We start from the raw sequence: 16,678 nt of genomic DNA on the forward strand, positions 1-16,678 counted from the left end.
GGTGTGGGCAGGCCCAGATCCACCAGGGCAGGACAGTGTCGGGGGAAGAATTTACAATGATGGTGCCTTCAGGACCTGGAGACTGGCATAATTACATAGGAAGTCTCGCAGGCAGCCACAAAACTCCATAAATAACACGTGACGGTGAAGAATCAGCACAGCACAGATTGAGTAGTCTGGTAGTAACAGCAGTGGGGAGTGAGCCTTCAAAAGGGTCTGAGCAGTTCCTGAGCAGAGTAGGCCCCGATTCAGCTTCATTCAGGTCTTCAGCCCCATCCCTCTCTACAGTTAGTGGAGAGAGGTGGGTTCTTCTGCACATCCGTCATTCTCACATGGGCTGAATCTCTTCCAGAGATGCCTCTTTCTCCCCCTGGCTGCAGGGGACACTGAGGTGTCAACTCATTGCAGCACAGTGGAGAAGTCGCGTGGATCTGGACAAGAGCTGTTCTGGCACCCCTGGAAGTGGCTGGTGCCTTCTCTTGGTTCTTCTTCTCCATCAAGGCTCATTTCTCCTAGTGATGGCACTTCCCTGGGACTGGGCACCGTGTCCTGCAGTGTGCGAGCAGGATTGAGGCTGAGCTCTCAGCAGCGGGGACACGTATAGGGTCTGCAGAGGACCCAGCCAGCTTTCTGGGAAGCAGATGCAGTGGGAATTGCTTACAAGAAACCCTCCTGGGAATGCTGTGGACAGTGCTGTGGTTTGGATGAAAGCGGTTCTGCATTCGTAGTTTGCACGAAGGGAAAGTCACCAGCAGCTTTGATCTGGATTGAAATCCCAGGAGTAAACAGGAAAGCTCAGGGAAGGTTGTTGTTGTTAGAGATGTTATGGTTGTTGATGGTTTGGGGTTTCTTTTAGACTCCCCAGCGGTCAGACCAGCTAGAGGAGCAACCTGGGAGAGCCAGCAGATGAAACCCTGCCTCTTCCTGAGCCAGCGGCCAAACCTTGGCTGATTCTGTGCGGCCAGGCTTTCGCCATTTGTTTTTTGAATCATTTGATAACAATCTCGGTATATGGAAGCAGCCACAGACAGATTCTCGACAGAGATTATGAACTGATTGGGGTCAGGGCCTTTTCTCTGTGATCAGTGAGATCCCACCAAAGACTTCTGGGCCAGATGTGACCTGTGGAATGACTCCAGTCTGTTTTCCTGACTGCGGCCTCGGAGAGGACGGGGAATGGCTGCGTTAGTGGATCTGGAGATCCTTTGTCTCTGCTGCTGAGGGATCCTCACTCAGAGGAGGGATACCAGGGGAGCTGGAAGACCTAAAAGGATGGGGGTCCCTGTGTTCTCAGTTTTGAGCAGAATGAGGGAAGATAGAGCAGTGCGAGGGACAGAGTCTGGATCAGGAAGATTTTGAGCTATGCAGGACTGAGAATAAAATATGGGGCATGGCTTTGTGGCAATTTCTCAGCTCCCCCAGAAGTGCTGGCATTCCTGTCTGCTCTCTGGGGTGGAGCTTTCTTCCGAAGGGCTGAGAAGCCAAGACCAGCTGTCTGAGGCATGAATCACCCGCTCTAGAGGCACATTTTGAGTTGCAGAACCAGGTCCCACTTTTGATGCCAATTCTTTGTGCAAAATGGCACTGAGAACAGGCCATATGAGAGCAAGCACAAGGGGATGGAGGAGGCTGGAGACTGGAATGACCCTGTGAATCATCCAGTAACAGATGTTCAGCAGATCGTCACAAAATTAAGTTTATAGCCCCCCGAGTGTTTTCCCTTTGTTGAGAGATGCAATCTAGCAAGAGATAAAAGAGAAGGATCTCTGTCTTACTGAACTGAGCACATTTTCTACTCTTGCAGCAAGAGCGTGCCATTCTCCCAGCCACTGGGGCTAACTGCTGCAGCTCTTGCTTTCTTTTGCAAGATGTGAATTTATGCAAACATGGGGGACAAGAGAAGAGGATGTGAAGGTGAGACAGTGCTGAGCATTTCTTAGGTGTGTCATTGGACTTTTTTGCAAAGAAGAGAGGAAACCGATATTTAAAAGCAATATACTGTGATGAAAAATCAGTTCTGCTTCCCTCTCCTGTGCTTGTGGAGTCTTCCTGACCAATGAATTCCCAAGAGAGGGGTCTGAAGTTGTACTTCAAAGGCATGAAAGTCACCTGTGTGATTTAGCAATGTATATTCATGGAGCCTAAACCTGAAGTAAGGATTTCAGAGTTCACTGTGTGATGCTGTCCGGGTGGTCATTTCCCATTCCATACTGGGTTCCTCCTGCAGCACTTCATACATAACTTACTTCTCTTTCATGTTGTAGCCTTTGGACCAGCTCTTCAGGTGAGCTGTTTCTAATGCCAGTCCTGCAATCCAAAGGATTAGAAGTTTAAGGGATTCTTGATTTTTCTTGTTCCCTATGGCACTGATGATTTGTCTTGTCCTGGTTTTATAAGACTCCTGGGACAGAGGTTCTCGCTGTTGCTGGTTTTAGTAGCACCTAAAATCACAGAACAGTAGGATCTTGTGTTCCTCTTTCACCTTTCTTCCCATCCAGCACCTCAACAGTGACCACAGGGCTCAACAGTCTGTTGCTGAGTTACTCAACTCCTGAAACTGCTGCTCGTTCAGTAATTAATAATATGGTGCAGATTGGGATGGGACAGTGATCATCCTGTGCAAGGGGTTCCTCAGGCTAGATGGGGCTCCTTTGGAGCACTTTCAGTACGTAATCCCTCAAGGTAGTATCCAAATAATGAAAGTCTTATTTGAGGGACATTAGGGCAGCCTTGCATCATAATTTTTACAAGGTATCAAAGCCCTATTTCCATGTCATTATTTTTCAGAGTTGGGCAAGACACAAGGTTATGTGGTAACAGATGATGAGAACCAGCTATACCGGATCAGACGTGTGAAATAAATCCAGGGGCAGGCTTTTAATATGAGATGTTATTTCAGAGCCTGGAGAATGACACAAACCATTTTCTGCTCTCGTGGAGTGTTTTGACAACTCCTGACTGTCTGAGTGGAATTGCAGACCCTTAGCTCCATGCTGCCACTTGCTTTTTCTGTACATGAGTTTGACACAAGGCAGAACAGCAGCAGAACTCCTCATGTGAGCTGCAAAGCCAAACCTAAACTGTGGGTCGCAGAAAATGGCCCAGTGGCATGTCAAGGACATAGGGATAGGGGATAGGAGCACACGCTAAGGTCACCTCTGCCTTCACCCTTGTCTGTGGAGATGCCTTGCCCATCCCTGGCAGGCACGTTTCTAACCTGTGATTAAAACCCTTCTGCAGCTTCTCTGCCAAGACGACTCAGCTGTGCTTGGTTCTCAGTAGCTTGTTTTAATATTTGGTCTGGGAATATTTAATACCTGGGAATGCGTTGTTGCTTGTCCTTGCCTAGCTGGCAAGAGAGAGTAATCTCACTGTCGCCTCCAGAGCAGACTTTATGTATTGTTAGATTTTATTGTTTCTTTCTTCCAGGCAATTTCCAATCAAAAGAAACACAGTTCTTTGGGTTTTTCCTCAGGAGGCATGTCTTTCAAACATCTCCAGATTCCCTCTCATCTGCTTAAGCCTTTCCAAAAACATGTTTCCCAGCCTGTCTTGCTGGACTCTGCAGAGGTCTCACAGGGACAGAAGAGCATCATTTTCCTCCCATGTCTTGCAGACACTGTTGAAAGTTCATCCCAGAATGAGCTTTGCCCTTTTCTGCAGCACTGATGATATCTGTGCATCCTGCTTCTCATTACAGAATGCTGTTGTTACACTTTGCCCTTCAAATTGCTTTCTGCCCCTCTGGGCTTGGGATCATTCGTAGATTGGATGCGCGTGGTTTTTTTTCCATCAGCCAGGCCTTTAATGAAAATAGTGATCAGAATCAAACCCAGGACAGACAGAGAAGAAAGCTTGGCTGTTTTGATCTGCCGTACTCTTGAGAAATCCTCATCACCTGCTCTGACCCTGGTTTCTGAAGGACACTGCGATGGTCTGCCTCCATGTGTGTACTTGTCTCTAGGTTTCATCCCATCTTTCCCATGTAACTCTTGAATCCTGTTCAAATAAATTTAGGGAAGGCATGAAGATGTCTGAGATACAGCATTCCTGCAGTGGGCATGGACGACGCGTGGCCTGAGGACTGTACGCAGCCCTGCTGTCCTTGGTTAAGCCTGTAAGTAGGTAGGAGGCAGGTTAGGAGAGGCTGGCAACCAAGGGGTGGTGGCTAGTGAAACCAGTGATGGTTCATCTGCCAGGCTTAGCCGTGGACCAGCAGCAGTGTGTGCTGGTCATTGCCCGACCTGCAGATGAAAGAAAAGCTGGAGCTGCAGGCACCATGTCTTGGGCTCATGGAGAGTGTGCACAGAACCGACCTTCATTTCGCAGAATCCCAGAATCATCTCAGTTGGAAAAGCCCTTGAAGATCCTCCAGTCCAACCATGAACCTCACACTGACCGTTCTCAACTCCACCAGATCCCTCAGCGCTGGGTCAACCCGACTCTTCAACCCCTCCAGGGATGGGGACTCCCCCCCTGCCCTGGGCAGCCCATTCCAACGCCCAACAACCCCTTCTGCAAAGAAATCCTTCCTAAGAGCCAGTCTGACCCTGCCCTGGCGCAGCTTGAGGCCATTCCCTCTTGTCCTGGCGCTTGTTCCTTGGCTCAAGAGACTCATCCCCCCTCTCTGCACCCTCCTTTCAGGGAGTTGTAGAGGGCCATGAGGTCTCCCCTCAGCCTCCTCTTCTCCAGACTAAACCCCCCCAGTTCCCTCAGCCGCTCCCCATCAGACCTGTGCTCCAGACCCTGCACCAGCTCCGTTGCCCTTCTCTGGACACACTTGAGTCATTCAATGGCCTTTTTGGAGTGAGGGGCCCAAAACTGAACCCAGGAATCGAGGTGCGGCCTCACCAGTGCCGAGTCCAGGGGTAAGATCCCTTCCCTGTCCCTGCTGGCCACGCTATTGCTGATACAAGCCAGGATGCCATTGGCCTTCTTGGCCACCTGGGCACACTGCTGGCTCCTATTCAGCCAGCTGGCAATCAACATCCCCAGGTCCCTCTCTGACTGGCAATTTTTTTCACTGCTTTTGAATCCCTTGAGTTTATCGCTTTAGTCAGACCTGTAAAAAGCTTTTTAATACCAGAAACCAAAGTTGGACTGACTGCTCTGTAATTCCCAAGTGCTCTCCCTTTCCCTCTCCCTTACCTGTGAGACCCCAGGCTCGCTCTTAAGGTCCTAAAGGTACCTGCTGGTGGTGTGGAGATGAGCAGCTTGCGTAGGTGGGATGGGGTGAATGCTGTCAGACTGCCAGCCTCCGTTACATCTGTCATGTTTATGTGACCTTCAACTGCTCCTTGTGTATTGGACTCCATGCTTTAGGTAGAACAAACACTTTTTCAATACTGGGCACCTTAAGAAATGAAACAGCCTTGAATACATCAGCCTCCTCCAAGCCAAGCTTTATCTTCCCTCTTCCTTCCCCCTTCCCCCTTCCAGTGAGGGCCTGCATAATTTCTTTGTCTTGGCCTTATTCCTACGGTATTTCCAGTACCTTTTCTTACTGCCTTTTATGCTCCTGGACAGTTGCCTCAGGGTTTTATGGTGTTGCTTTGAGTAACCAGCCAGATGTGAAGGTCTCTGGGAATTTCCTTTTGAGAAGTGCAACCTACCACTTCCCTGAGTTTATTCCCTCCATGGTCTGTTGCTTGGATCAATCCACACTTGCTGAGGTATTTAATACATTTGCAGGCTGGAAATAGTTACTCAAAATAGTTATGCTCAAAAGTGTAAGGCATATCCATGAATGATTTCAAGAGGAAGATAGCCTGTACTCGAAGGGATTGTGTATTAGGGGCTGGATTTTGATATCCTGCCCACACAAAGCAGCATTTGACTCCAACAACTTCTCAGCAGTAGCCCACCTGGGCTCGCTCCATGTGCCTGCAGTGTGTTAGGATCCAGCCCTGCAGGATGCATGCCAAAACAAATAGGAGTTCTGGCAGCATTAATACAAATATGTGCAGTAATATCCAAAGCAGCTAACAAAAACTTCTCTTTTTCAACCATTTGGGTTTTTTTTTTTTCATATTATTTTTACGTATTTGTTTTCCACTCCAGGAACTCGGGGGGTTTTGCTTTCTCGGGTAAACTGCTGGGACTGGCCTGGCGTTTGCACAGAGGAGAATGTCACTCAGTTTCCTACTATCAAGATTTATGAGAAGGGAGAGCGATCAGTGATGTACAATGGCATGTGGGGAACTGAAGAACTGACCAGCTTCATCATGCTGTAAGTGTCTGTTAATGAGTCCCCATGCAGTAAGATTGGCACATCTGCTAGATGATGTTCTGGATGCTTCACGGCCTGTGTAATCGAAATCCTTTTTGGAAAAATAATGTCAGATCTGATTGCAGACCTGGTTTGGAAGTTAGCTTAATAACTTTTTGTGCTTGTCAATGTCAGGGAACATCTGTTCTTGAACAGTGCATCCATCTGTTGTTGCTGTCCCTCTCTCTTTGATGGAATTCCTTCTCTGTTATTTTAATGGGGATTCCAAGGATCTCAGAGCAACCAGTTTGGCTCAGGGCTGTTCTCTCTTCCCCATAAGAAGCTCCAGTGCCTTTCTGTGACTAGGCGTTGTCCTTTCTTCCCAGGAGACTGATTTTTGTTTCTGAAGAGGCATAACGGTTGTCATATTGGGTTGGGGCGTTGTTGTTTTGGTTCAAGAAACCAATGGACATTTGTTGAACCAAAACATTGTTGTTTTGTCTCTTCATCCCAAAAGTGAAGGCAGCGTCAGCCCATGTTGTTTCTCTGCCTTTCCATAGGAGCCAAGTTCCCTGCCCTCTGAAACTGGCCACAATTGACGAAGCAGAAGGATATTTAAGAGGAGAGTTTCCATCTGAGCTGTCATCCTATCACCACACTTCGCTTCTAGGAGTATTCAGCACAGCCACGAGTGAAGGTTAGTGTGGTATTTGTGGGTTAAGCGCTCAGCTTCATTCCTGATGGGAGAGGGGTGATTCCAGGTGCTTGGAAGTTCCTCGTGTTTAGTTTTCTCTAAGCATATTTGCTCACGTCACAGCCTGCCTGGCACCACCCTTTTTATTTTTGCAAATAGAAGACCATGGGTGATTCCAGATGTGGGATCTAAGGTCCATACCCTGGCTTAGAGGACGTGCAGCTGCCAGGCATTTCTAGTACAGCCAGTGGGGTGGCATCTGACAACCCCAACCTGTCTCTGCAAAGACATTTTTGCAGATGTCCAATCTGAACTTACCAAGCCGTGATTTGTGCCTCCTGTCCCTGTTGTACCTCCTGCCCCTTACTGTGAGGAGTTTGACTCTGTCCCCTTTATGAATCCCCTTCAAGAGCGGTTGTAGGCTGCCATTAAAACCCCTAGTAACCTCAGACTGAACAAACCCAGATCCATCAGCCTCTTCTTGTAGTCCATATGCAACATGTCACAGCCTGTTCTTTCTTAAAGAAAGCCTGTTACACTATTGGATTGATAGTTATCTTGCTGACTCCTCCTCCTGCAAATGTGCTAGTCCCAGTCCTTGCAACCAACACACAGTCCAAAACCTTTTTTTTAAAAGAAAACCAACAAAGCAGCAATAAGATAAACTACAAATTTCTTACATCAGAAGGAATGAAATGTGAACATCTCAATGAAATCCACTTGTGGACTTTGAAATAGGTGGACACAGCCCCCAGAGTGGTGAACGTCAACTAGAAATGCTAAACAAAGTTGCTGGCAGGAGTGTTCTGAACTTGTTTGAATTTGTCTTGCTTTGAAGTCTCGGTCAGTGTGGTCCTGGCCAGTGGCTGAAACTTGATGCTCTCCCTGCCCTGCCTGCTGCGTAGGGTGCTGTTGGTCACTCAGATGCTGCTCCAGTATAATTTGTTGCATGACAGAGCTGTGTCCAGGACCCGCTGGGTTTCCACAGCCTTTCTGAAAGATGGGAAGATTGACCCGAGAGCTACAGTGATTTTTCGTGTGACAGTCGTGTATGTTAACAAGGGAGAGGGAATGAAGTCAGTCTGGAAAGGGGACACCATGTCATGCTTCAGTCAAATCCACAGCGTTGAGCTAGGACCTTCCAACACCACGGTCTCTCAATTACCAGCTATCCCTGGGAATTACTGCATTAAAAAAAAAGGAGAATTTTCTGATCTGTCTTAAGATCAAAATTTCAGACTATTTTTCATTTTGAAGCTCTGTTGTACCTGCAAATTTTGATTATATGCAAACCAAGCTACTTTCTCACATAAGGAGGTCCAGAGGGAATCCACTGTGCTGAGAGGTAAGAACAAAGTAAAACGTCTGGAACCAACCAGAAAACACTTGGGCTGTGTTCACCGAGCCAGCTGCCAGCTAATACGCCTGCTGCCTTCTGGAGGGTCTAAGTCTGTTAAATATAGCAGAAAATCTTATCTCAAAAAACCTTTAGCCCATTTCCCCCTGGTTTTCATCAGCTGAGCTCCAAAATCTTCCCTCTGTTCCACATATTCCACTCTCTGCTGTAGTGAGTGGAGCCTGGATTAGCCCCAGGGTAGGACCTTGGACAACATGGGGATGGTGAGAGGGGTTCATGGAAGGAACCTGCCTGGATCTGGCTGGATGTGTGAGCTCAGACTCTTTCCTATGTAAAAACTGTTCATTTCCTTCCATGCAAACAAGTGTTGGAGGTTTCCAGACAGCTCCGTGTGGAGCCCACAAGATTACCTCTTCCCTCGGGCACACTCAGTAATCTCGAATGGCATCCGCAGTCTGGGGTAACTCAGCCGCAGATGCCAAGGGAGATGAAACACGTGGTGCTTTCACAGCCTCTAACCTGCAGGGTGTCGGAGCGTCATGCAGAACAACCTGAGGGAGCAGAAAACTGGAGCCAGCTGTACTGGCACCAAACCCAGGCCAGACCCAGGGAAACTGCATTGCTGCTCTTATCAGCCTGCAGGCTTATCTGGAATTTCCAATGATTGACTCATGGCAAGAATTCCTGCTCTAACCTGAAACAGCAACGTGCCATGTCATTACCATTTCTCGTTAACTGAAACAGAGCAATGAGATGTCCAGTTAAATAAAGCCCTGGCTTTTTTCCAACACTTAGCATCAGAACTATGTTAAGAAGCCCTTCAATGGGTCTGAGCTAAAAGGGGCTTATCGGAAAAATCATGATTAAAATTTATTACCAAGAGGTGAATGATTTTACCAGGGCAACAAACGAGCATTTTCCTGGAAACTTTGAGGACTTATAGGAGAGAAATTTGTTTGCTCTGCAGAAACTGGAAGCATACTTGGAAATAAGACTCTGTCCTAAACCACGCGGCAAATGTTTAAAAATATACCTGTGTTCTGCAAAGCTTTGGTACCATCCTAGGGCTTGCCAGCATCGGTGTAAACCAAGGGAAGGCAGCATGCAAAGATGCTACAGGTGCTGCTGGAGAGCATGGTTTCATGAGATGCCTTCTACTAGAGGGATAAGGGGTTGTGCTCATATCCTGCCTCCAGAAACTCTGCAGGAGCTGTAGAGCCTTCCTCAGCTGGCAGTTTTGTTCCTTCTTGTTCACAAATCCAGCAGTAAAGCTGGGCTTGTGCAATTCAGGGCAACTGTCGGGGAAGGCAGCTGGGACTCCAGCTCGAGGCATGTGCTGCAGCACATGATCAGGCCCCGTGGGGAATTAAACTAGTGCTCTCAGGGGGGAGCTAATTTTCTAGGAAATATTTAATAGTGCTTCTTGTGTGTAGTGGGGTTGTGTGAATTGGGGGGGTTTCTGGCACAGATCTAAGAGACTGTCGCTGTGAGCTGTTGAGAAATGAAGGCTGGTGCATGGGTCTGGCACAGTGTCCAAAATATGGAAAAATTTGGAAGCGTGATAGGGAGGGAAGATCTCACCAGGAATGACCCTGATGAAAGGAATAAGCCTCTGCTGAAGGTTGTCCTGATTTAGGAGAGAATTCCTGCAGCCAGGGTCGCTGCAGGACAGCACTTCAACACGGGCTTATGTCTCAAGTGGGTGTTTAAAGTTAAATGCCTGTAGAAATGCTCTCCCGAGGAAGTGTGGATGTGAACCTGCTCTTTCCGTGTCAGGCTGTGTCCTTTAGTGCCTTATGGCACAGGCCATCCTCACGGCCTGCCCCATGGCCTTTTCTCCAGTGGCTGGGGCACAGACAAGTTCACAAAGGGCTTGTTGGTGAAGTTCTCGGTGATCCTTATCAGCTGCTCCTATGGGTTACTTTCTCTCAACACTGATAAAATCAAGTGACCAAAGACTGAAGAGCTGGAAACCAATGTCAAACCCATACGATGGTGGTTTCTCTATATCAGAAGATGAACCAGCCAAGCTGTGTCACCAGCTTTGTTGTATGTGTGTTGTTTCCTACCATGTCTGGACCCTCAGTGAGCCACTCCTTTAAGGATCTAAGCTTCCATTTGGAAAGGAAAATAGCATAAAGGGAAGTTTGTGGTCCCTGTGGTTCTAGGGAGACACAGTGGAAAATACGGCTTTGAGTGTAGCTGGAAAGCAGGAGGCAAAGAATCAAAAAGTGACCAGTTGTGAGCCAGCTTCAGTCTTTTGAAGTCTGAGTCACCGGTCCCCAGGGCTTGGGCTGGCCAGTTGTGATACGGCGGTGAACGTTACGAGAAACACTAAATAGTATCTGAATGAGATCTTATTTAAGTTACAAAGCAACGCGTATTGTGGCTGTATCTGAGATGTAACCTTAATTCTTGGGAAAACCTGACTTCTCCAAAGAGTGTGTCGGAAGAGCCTTTTTTGTTGCTGTCAGTTGCTCAATACAAAGGGGGAGGGGTGGTGATGTTGAAATGTGCCCCGTTCTCACCCTACCTTTGGCAGCAGTGGTTTTGATCTCTGATCTATAACCGTATTTTACAGACTCACGCAATATGGCTTGCATGTTCTCACAAAGCTTGTCCCTCCCGTGGATCCAGCTGCCTAAAACTGGATGTTTTATAATGGCATAAACCAGCTCTGAAATCGGCTTCATTCTGGGGCTCTGCTTTTGGTCTCTCAGCATGGATAGATTCAGCTGTGATGGATCAAGAGAGCCCCAACCCAGTCCTTTCCTCCCCATCCTCAACCTGCCCTCACCGTCTCGCAGTGGACTCCAGCAGCAACTGCACGTGGGTTTTGTGTCGACAGAGGTGCTGCCCTCTCTTTTCTACCTGTACAAAGCGGTGGAGCACACTGTGTCTGCAAGGCATTTAGCTTTTTGACCTTCCCTATCCTAGCTGGATGCCTGTAAGACCCTGCCTGTTCTGAGGAACTGGATAAAATGAAAACAAACTTGGGGTTTATCTGTTTAACTTATTTGTTAACTTGGTTTATCTGCTGGGCACTTAGCACTGCTCCAGTTAAGTCATCATCAGTCATTTCCAAAAAGGAACTGGGATTTATAAGATTTCTGTTTAGATTTATAATTGCTCTCCTGTTTTAGAGAACACTTACGGACTTTAAGTCCTTAAAGACATTTCATTTTCCAGCAGTGCCTCTGTCGTGCAGATCCTGGAAACTCAGTGCTGGTGGCTAAAGAGCAAGTACTGTTCTCATAATAGCAACTTTCCTTCTGATCCTTTCTGCCAGCTCCTCCTCCCATAGCCTGCAGCCACGAGATGAATCCATTTCTCATGAGCCTCTCATCGTAGTTCTGTTCCCAGCTGACAGTTTGCTGTGGGAGCGTGTTATGTATTCAGGCAGCCATTTGATTTCCAGGAGGAAGCTGACACTTCTCATTCTATTGTGTTATTTTGTATCTTTGTCTTTTTTACAGCCAGGGAAGCTTTCGAAGAGGCTGGAAGCATCTTAAGTGGCCATGTAACAATGGGGATGTATTTTGAAGATGATGCCTTGACTTTGTAAGTTGTTTCTCCTTTTCTTTGGGGAGAATTCAACCTGATCTGCATTTAGTGAAAGTCAATGCCTAGAGCAAGTGTCTCTGGCAGTGCTGAGTGTTTAACAGCAGCCACAAACAGCTACGAGTGACTTAGTCCTGTAAGGAGATTGGTAGGGACTCAGCCAAAGGGAGATGTAGCCCTGGCTCTGCCACTGATTTGCAGCCTGTCCATGGTCAACTCATTTAGCCCGGTTGAAATGAGCGGCCACCTCCCTTCCTGCTGTTCAAGTTCATTCTGGGTTTTTTCAGTCCTCCAGCCCTGCCAGCCCCCATGCATCTGTTGGGTTCCTCATGCAAACAGGACTAAACTTTTATAGAGGAAAAAACAGGGTGGAAAAATGATAGCTTCTAGCTTGGATCTGTGTGTGAGGAAGAAAAAAACACTTCTGCCCTTCTCTTTCCATCAGGAAGAAGTGATGAATTGTAACTGGTCTTCCTCTTTCTGCAGTCCCTTCACCTTCTCGTCTCCTCTTCCCTGCCCTGATGCTGCAAAAGCACCCGCTGACCTGGGGATGGGGAAGGGGAGCGTAAGGCAGTTGCTGCAAAGCCAGGGGTGTATGTGTGAGTCTTGCTCTGATGGTTGCCCCCAGTTGCCAAGAGGAGCCAAAAGAGGCTGCTTGTGACTACTTGCAGGCTTTATTGGCTAGCAGGCATTGTGTCTGAGTGCTGGAAAATGGTTTGGAAGCCCTGAAATAAGTGCTGTCTTTCCGTGGAGCCACCTTGGTGTGGAGCAGACAGCCTTTCTGCAGCCCTGTGAAAGTCATTAAACCCCTTTGGGTCTCAACCAGCTTCCCGGTGGGCACTCGCATCTGGCTGTGAGATGTTTGCGACTGCCAAAGATGGGGAAGAACCTACCTTTATCTTTTCAACAGTTCATCTTACCATGGATCTTTCTGTCTTGAAAGATGTGCCCACCTGTTTCCCTGCCTTTGGCAAGAGCAAGATGTTACCACCATTTCCAGATGGAGCTTTGGGGAGGTACATCCTCTTTCTGGAGGAAGAGTGCTAGAAAAATATAGCGACCTTCCTCCTGCACGTATGGTAAAGGCGAAGTCAAGGCTTTCTTGGTCAGTTTTGATTGAATAAGAACATCAGTTGTGGCCCTAACTTTAAGCCAAATTGGAGCTAATGGGATCTGAGCATGTATCAGTCTGTGCACTTAACGGTGTCATTAAGACTCACGCCAGCAAGGAGCAAAGCACTTTGGATTAGACTGAGAGATGCTTCAGTGCCTATAAATACAGCTGGATCCAGGGGGAATCTTCAGCTTGTCCTGGCATCTCGTTTCCATCAGGAATTAGCTATCAAGGCAGAGTTAAAAATCCCGGAAGGTCCTTGGCCTGTTTTCCAGGTGTGGGTTTAACAGTCAGTAATGCAACAGTGGATTATTTTCATTAGTTCCTTACAGATGCGATGCATCCCTAGCATGTCTGGTGAGACATGGGTATTTTTGTGGTATGCAGGGAGAATAAAAATGCAAATATCTTGGTAGTACAGCTCTATTAACCAAACTGTGCTTAAAGCACTGGCCGTGGTTGGGTCTTAGAAGCGAGGCAGTGCCAGGCTTGTTCAGTGCTGGGGTGAGAGGCCGCAGGGCAGGTACAGAATTCACAACCAGCAGCATCAGGGTGAAAAACCTGACCCCCCAAGCTAAAAGACCTTTCACCCCTAAGGATCTCAGCCCAGCTGATAGAAGGAAAAAAAGAAAAGGAGGGCAGGGTGATCTTACAAAACAAGATACCAGTAGAAAAAGCCTGTGTTCTCTCAGCAATGACACATGCAAGAACACACCTCCATCGTCCTGCTCCAGCCGCAGTCTGCAGCGTGCTCCTGTTTAGTTGGAATAATTAATACAGTTTATATTGGTAATCATTCTGCCAAGTTTGGATTTTGGCTGTGATTTGTGGGTGAAGCTACTGTACATGGTCATCTTCTCAACTGTAAGTAGAAAGTAAACACTTACAGGAATTCCTTATGCAAGAGCCAGGCTCACTTCCCTTTTTAAGAAAAGAAAAGCTATTCTTCTGCTAAACACTCAAGGAGGAAATGTTTGTGACTCTCAGGTCATGGAAAGCTGATTCCCCTCTTCCCAGAGAAAAAGGTATACAAAATACACAAAGAATGTTGTTAGCAAAACTGCTCAGCAAGCACCTGCTCGATTGGTAACTACTGAAAAAAACCCAACATGTTAAGGAAGAAATGCTTTGAATGAAGCCATTATTTATTTCTCAAATACTTAGATGTCATAGATTCCTGCCAAGTATTTGTTTGCAGATGTTTTTGATTTAAATGCAAGTCTCAGATTACCCATCAAATGCCCCTTCTGTATAAATAGAAAGCTACTGTAAGCAACAATACAACCACTCAGTACCAGTAAGATGAGAAGTGATTTCAGGGTAGACTCTAGCTATTAGAGGGGGAATTTATTGATTTTCTGGCCATAACTTCCTTATCAAAGGCTGCTGAACAAATTGATGTATTTAGACATAGGGAACAAGAGTCCTTACCTCCTCTGAGAAGCCAGAGAGTCTCTTTAAGACCTATGAAAGATTAAGGAGTTCAAAATCCCTGAATTTATAAATTTTCTAGGGTCTTACTATTCTTAATTGATTGCAAATAAAGGTTAATTTGAAAAACAACAGAGAGGAAAGGTAAGGACCTTCCTAATAGATCAAAGGATTCCCAGCCATGACCAGAAGTGCAAAACTCAACTTCCCTCACTGCTGGAGCTTGTGAGTCTGGGCAGAAAGGAGAAGGCTTAGCTCGGGGCTGGATTTACAAAGATAAATTAAAAAAGCAGAGGATACTGCAAAATGAAACTGAAATGGCTCAGATAAACCCAAGAACAGTTTAGCACCAGGATTCACAACATTTGAAGGCCTCAAGAAAGTCCAAGGTCATTCATCAGTGCTGCTCTTTGTCAAAACATGAGTGCAAACCCAGGGTGCCCATGAGAAATTTGCGGTGGACCTATCATTTCCAGAGAAGTGCTGCGATGGAGGAAGTGAAAGGCCTACATATGCGGTGACCATCATGGACATGTGTTATCTGCAGTTCCCTCCACTTGCTTTGTCATTGATGACTAAACCAGCAAACACTGAGACTTTTTTAAGCAAATTTGAACCGATCTCGATCCCATTCAGAACTGCTAAAATAAGTGTCCAAACAGAACTTTGCCTGGGCAAACCACGGAGAGAAGTGCAATTGGTTGTAACATGACTTTTCTATGACCTGCCTTTGCGGTAGGCTGAGTCTGTGTTGCATCTTTCTCATATGGAAAAAAAAAAAACCCAAAGATGGACCAGAGTACTTTTGAAAAGGAAATCGAAGGCTTTGCACCTCCCCATCTCCACAACCCAAAACGTCCTTACACCTCACTCACTTCCCCAGCAATTCTGCTGTCACAGCCTTTGAAAAATTACCAGCAGCTTTTGAAAAATAAACTACAGATGCCCTCAAAAAACGTGTTGAGGCAGCTGACTTCCTCCGTCACACCCTTCCTCTGGGCGCTGACATCTGGAGCCTTCAGGACTGAAGTTCCTCAGGCTTCCAGAAAGTTGCTCTCCCATCTTGGTGTACCCCCTGCCCTTTCATTGCTTAGACTTCTCCTATTTTTGCTCTTTCCACTTTCTCAGCTTTTCTTTAAATACCCTTGAACCCTCTTAACCGGAAGAACATCAGGGAACAAAGGATGAGCTGGCTTCTCCACCAAGAGTATACATGCGCAGGTTGTGTGTGTGGCTCTAACGTGGGGTTGGACTTCAGCAAAATTGCCCGTGTTCACCAAGCCAAAAATCAGATCTTCTGAAGCTTATTTTGTGTAGGTTGGTGTCCCTCAAATGGGCTCTAAGACCTTCTGTTTGCCTTGGCTTGGGAGGCAGGGTAAAGCGCTGCGTGGGTGTTTGCACCACCCAACCTTAGGTGTGAAAATGAAAGAGAAGTGCCAGCAAATAGTTTAGATGGTGATGGTTTGGATTTTTCCAATTATTTAGCTGCTGATGCCTTTTTGCAGAAGAAATGTCTGGATTTGTGTGTGTATGTATTTAGTGTCTGGTGCAAGCTGGGTAAGTGGTTGTTTCAGAAGGACGAGGGAACACGTCAGCCCTGTCTCTCCCCATCGAATCAGGATGCTTCAGGGGCTGGAGAGGGGGCGATGGGGAACGTGACCCTTTCCTCCTCCTCTAACAGTAGCCTTTCCCTCCCCTGCATCCCTGTCCCCACTTTTCCCCATGAGGATACCAGCTCTGCCTGCAGCAGATTTGGTGTGTGCCAAATCCCCCAGCCGGTTCGTGTGACCATCCCTCTTTTTCAGATCCCGTAAATACGCGGTTTCTCCCCCAGCCCTCCTCCTTGCCAGGAGTGGAGGTCAGAGCGTGGAAGGCATCACTTTATCCAAACAGAACACGCAGGACATGGTGCAGATGATCAGATATGAATTGCTGGACATTTTTGTAAGTAAAAAAAAAAAAAAAAGTGTCCTTTTTCCATTGCGGTCATTTGCAGAAGCACTGGTTATAGCGTGGAGCTGTGCAAAATAAATATGTTTGCTCATTATTTCTATCATGCTGAGTTACGTTTGTTTTTAAATTTTATGGCTTGGATCAGATAGTCTGGACAGAAATCTGCTGTTTGCTGTGTGGTCTCATGGGAGGAGAGACCCTGGAAGTCGATGTTCTGGCTTGTGCCCGTAGTCACAGACCTGCTGCTGTGGTGGCTTGGCCTCTTGCAGTGTCTGCTCCTTGCTTCTTTCACATGCCTGTCAGAGACTGGTTTTAGCCGTAAGACGTGGAGCTGGGCTGAGCCATCCTTGCTTCTGCCTT

At 47.0% G+C, this 16,678-nt stretch overlaps 1 protein-coding gene across 8 annotated transcripts in view; it reads left to right on the forward strand.

Annotated features, from left to right (window-relative positions):
- The window catches only part of TXNDC16 (thioredoxin domain containing 16), a 41,695-nt gene that overhangs the window by 19,332 nt on the left and 5,685 nt on the right, over nucleotides 1-16,678 (forward strand). For all 8 annotated transcript variants that reach the window (XM_074821129.1, XM_074821127.1, XM_074821130.1 and 5 more), the window contains 4 exons: nucleotides 6,061-6,229; nucleotides 6,769-6,905; nucleotides 11,736-11,820; nucleotides 16,171-16,309. In XM_074821129.1, coding sequence (XP_074677230.1) covers nucleotides 6,061-6,229; nucleotides 6,769-6,905; nucleotides 11,736-11,820; nucleotides 16,171-16,309 — 530 coding nt within the window. The remainder of the gene's footprint in view (nucleotides 1-6,060; nucleotides 6,230-6,768; nucleotides 6,906-11,735; nucleotides 11,821-16,170; nucleotides 16,310-16,678) is intronic.

Source organism: Strix aluco, chromosome 4, assembly GCF_031877795.1.
Source record: "Strix aluco isolate bStrAlu1 chromosome 4, bStrAlu1.hap1, whole genome shotgun sequence".
Lineage (NCBI taxonomy): Eukaryota > Metazoa > Chordata > Aves > Strigiformes > Strigidae > Strix > Strix aluco.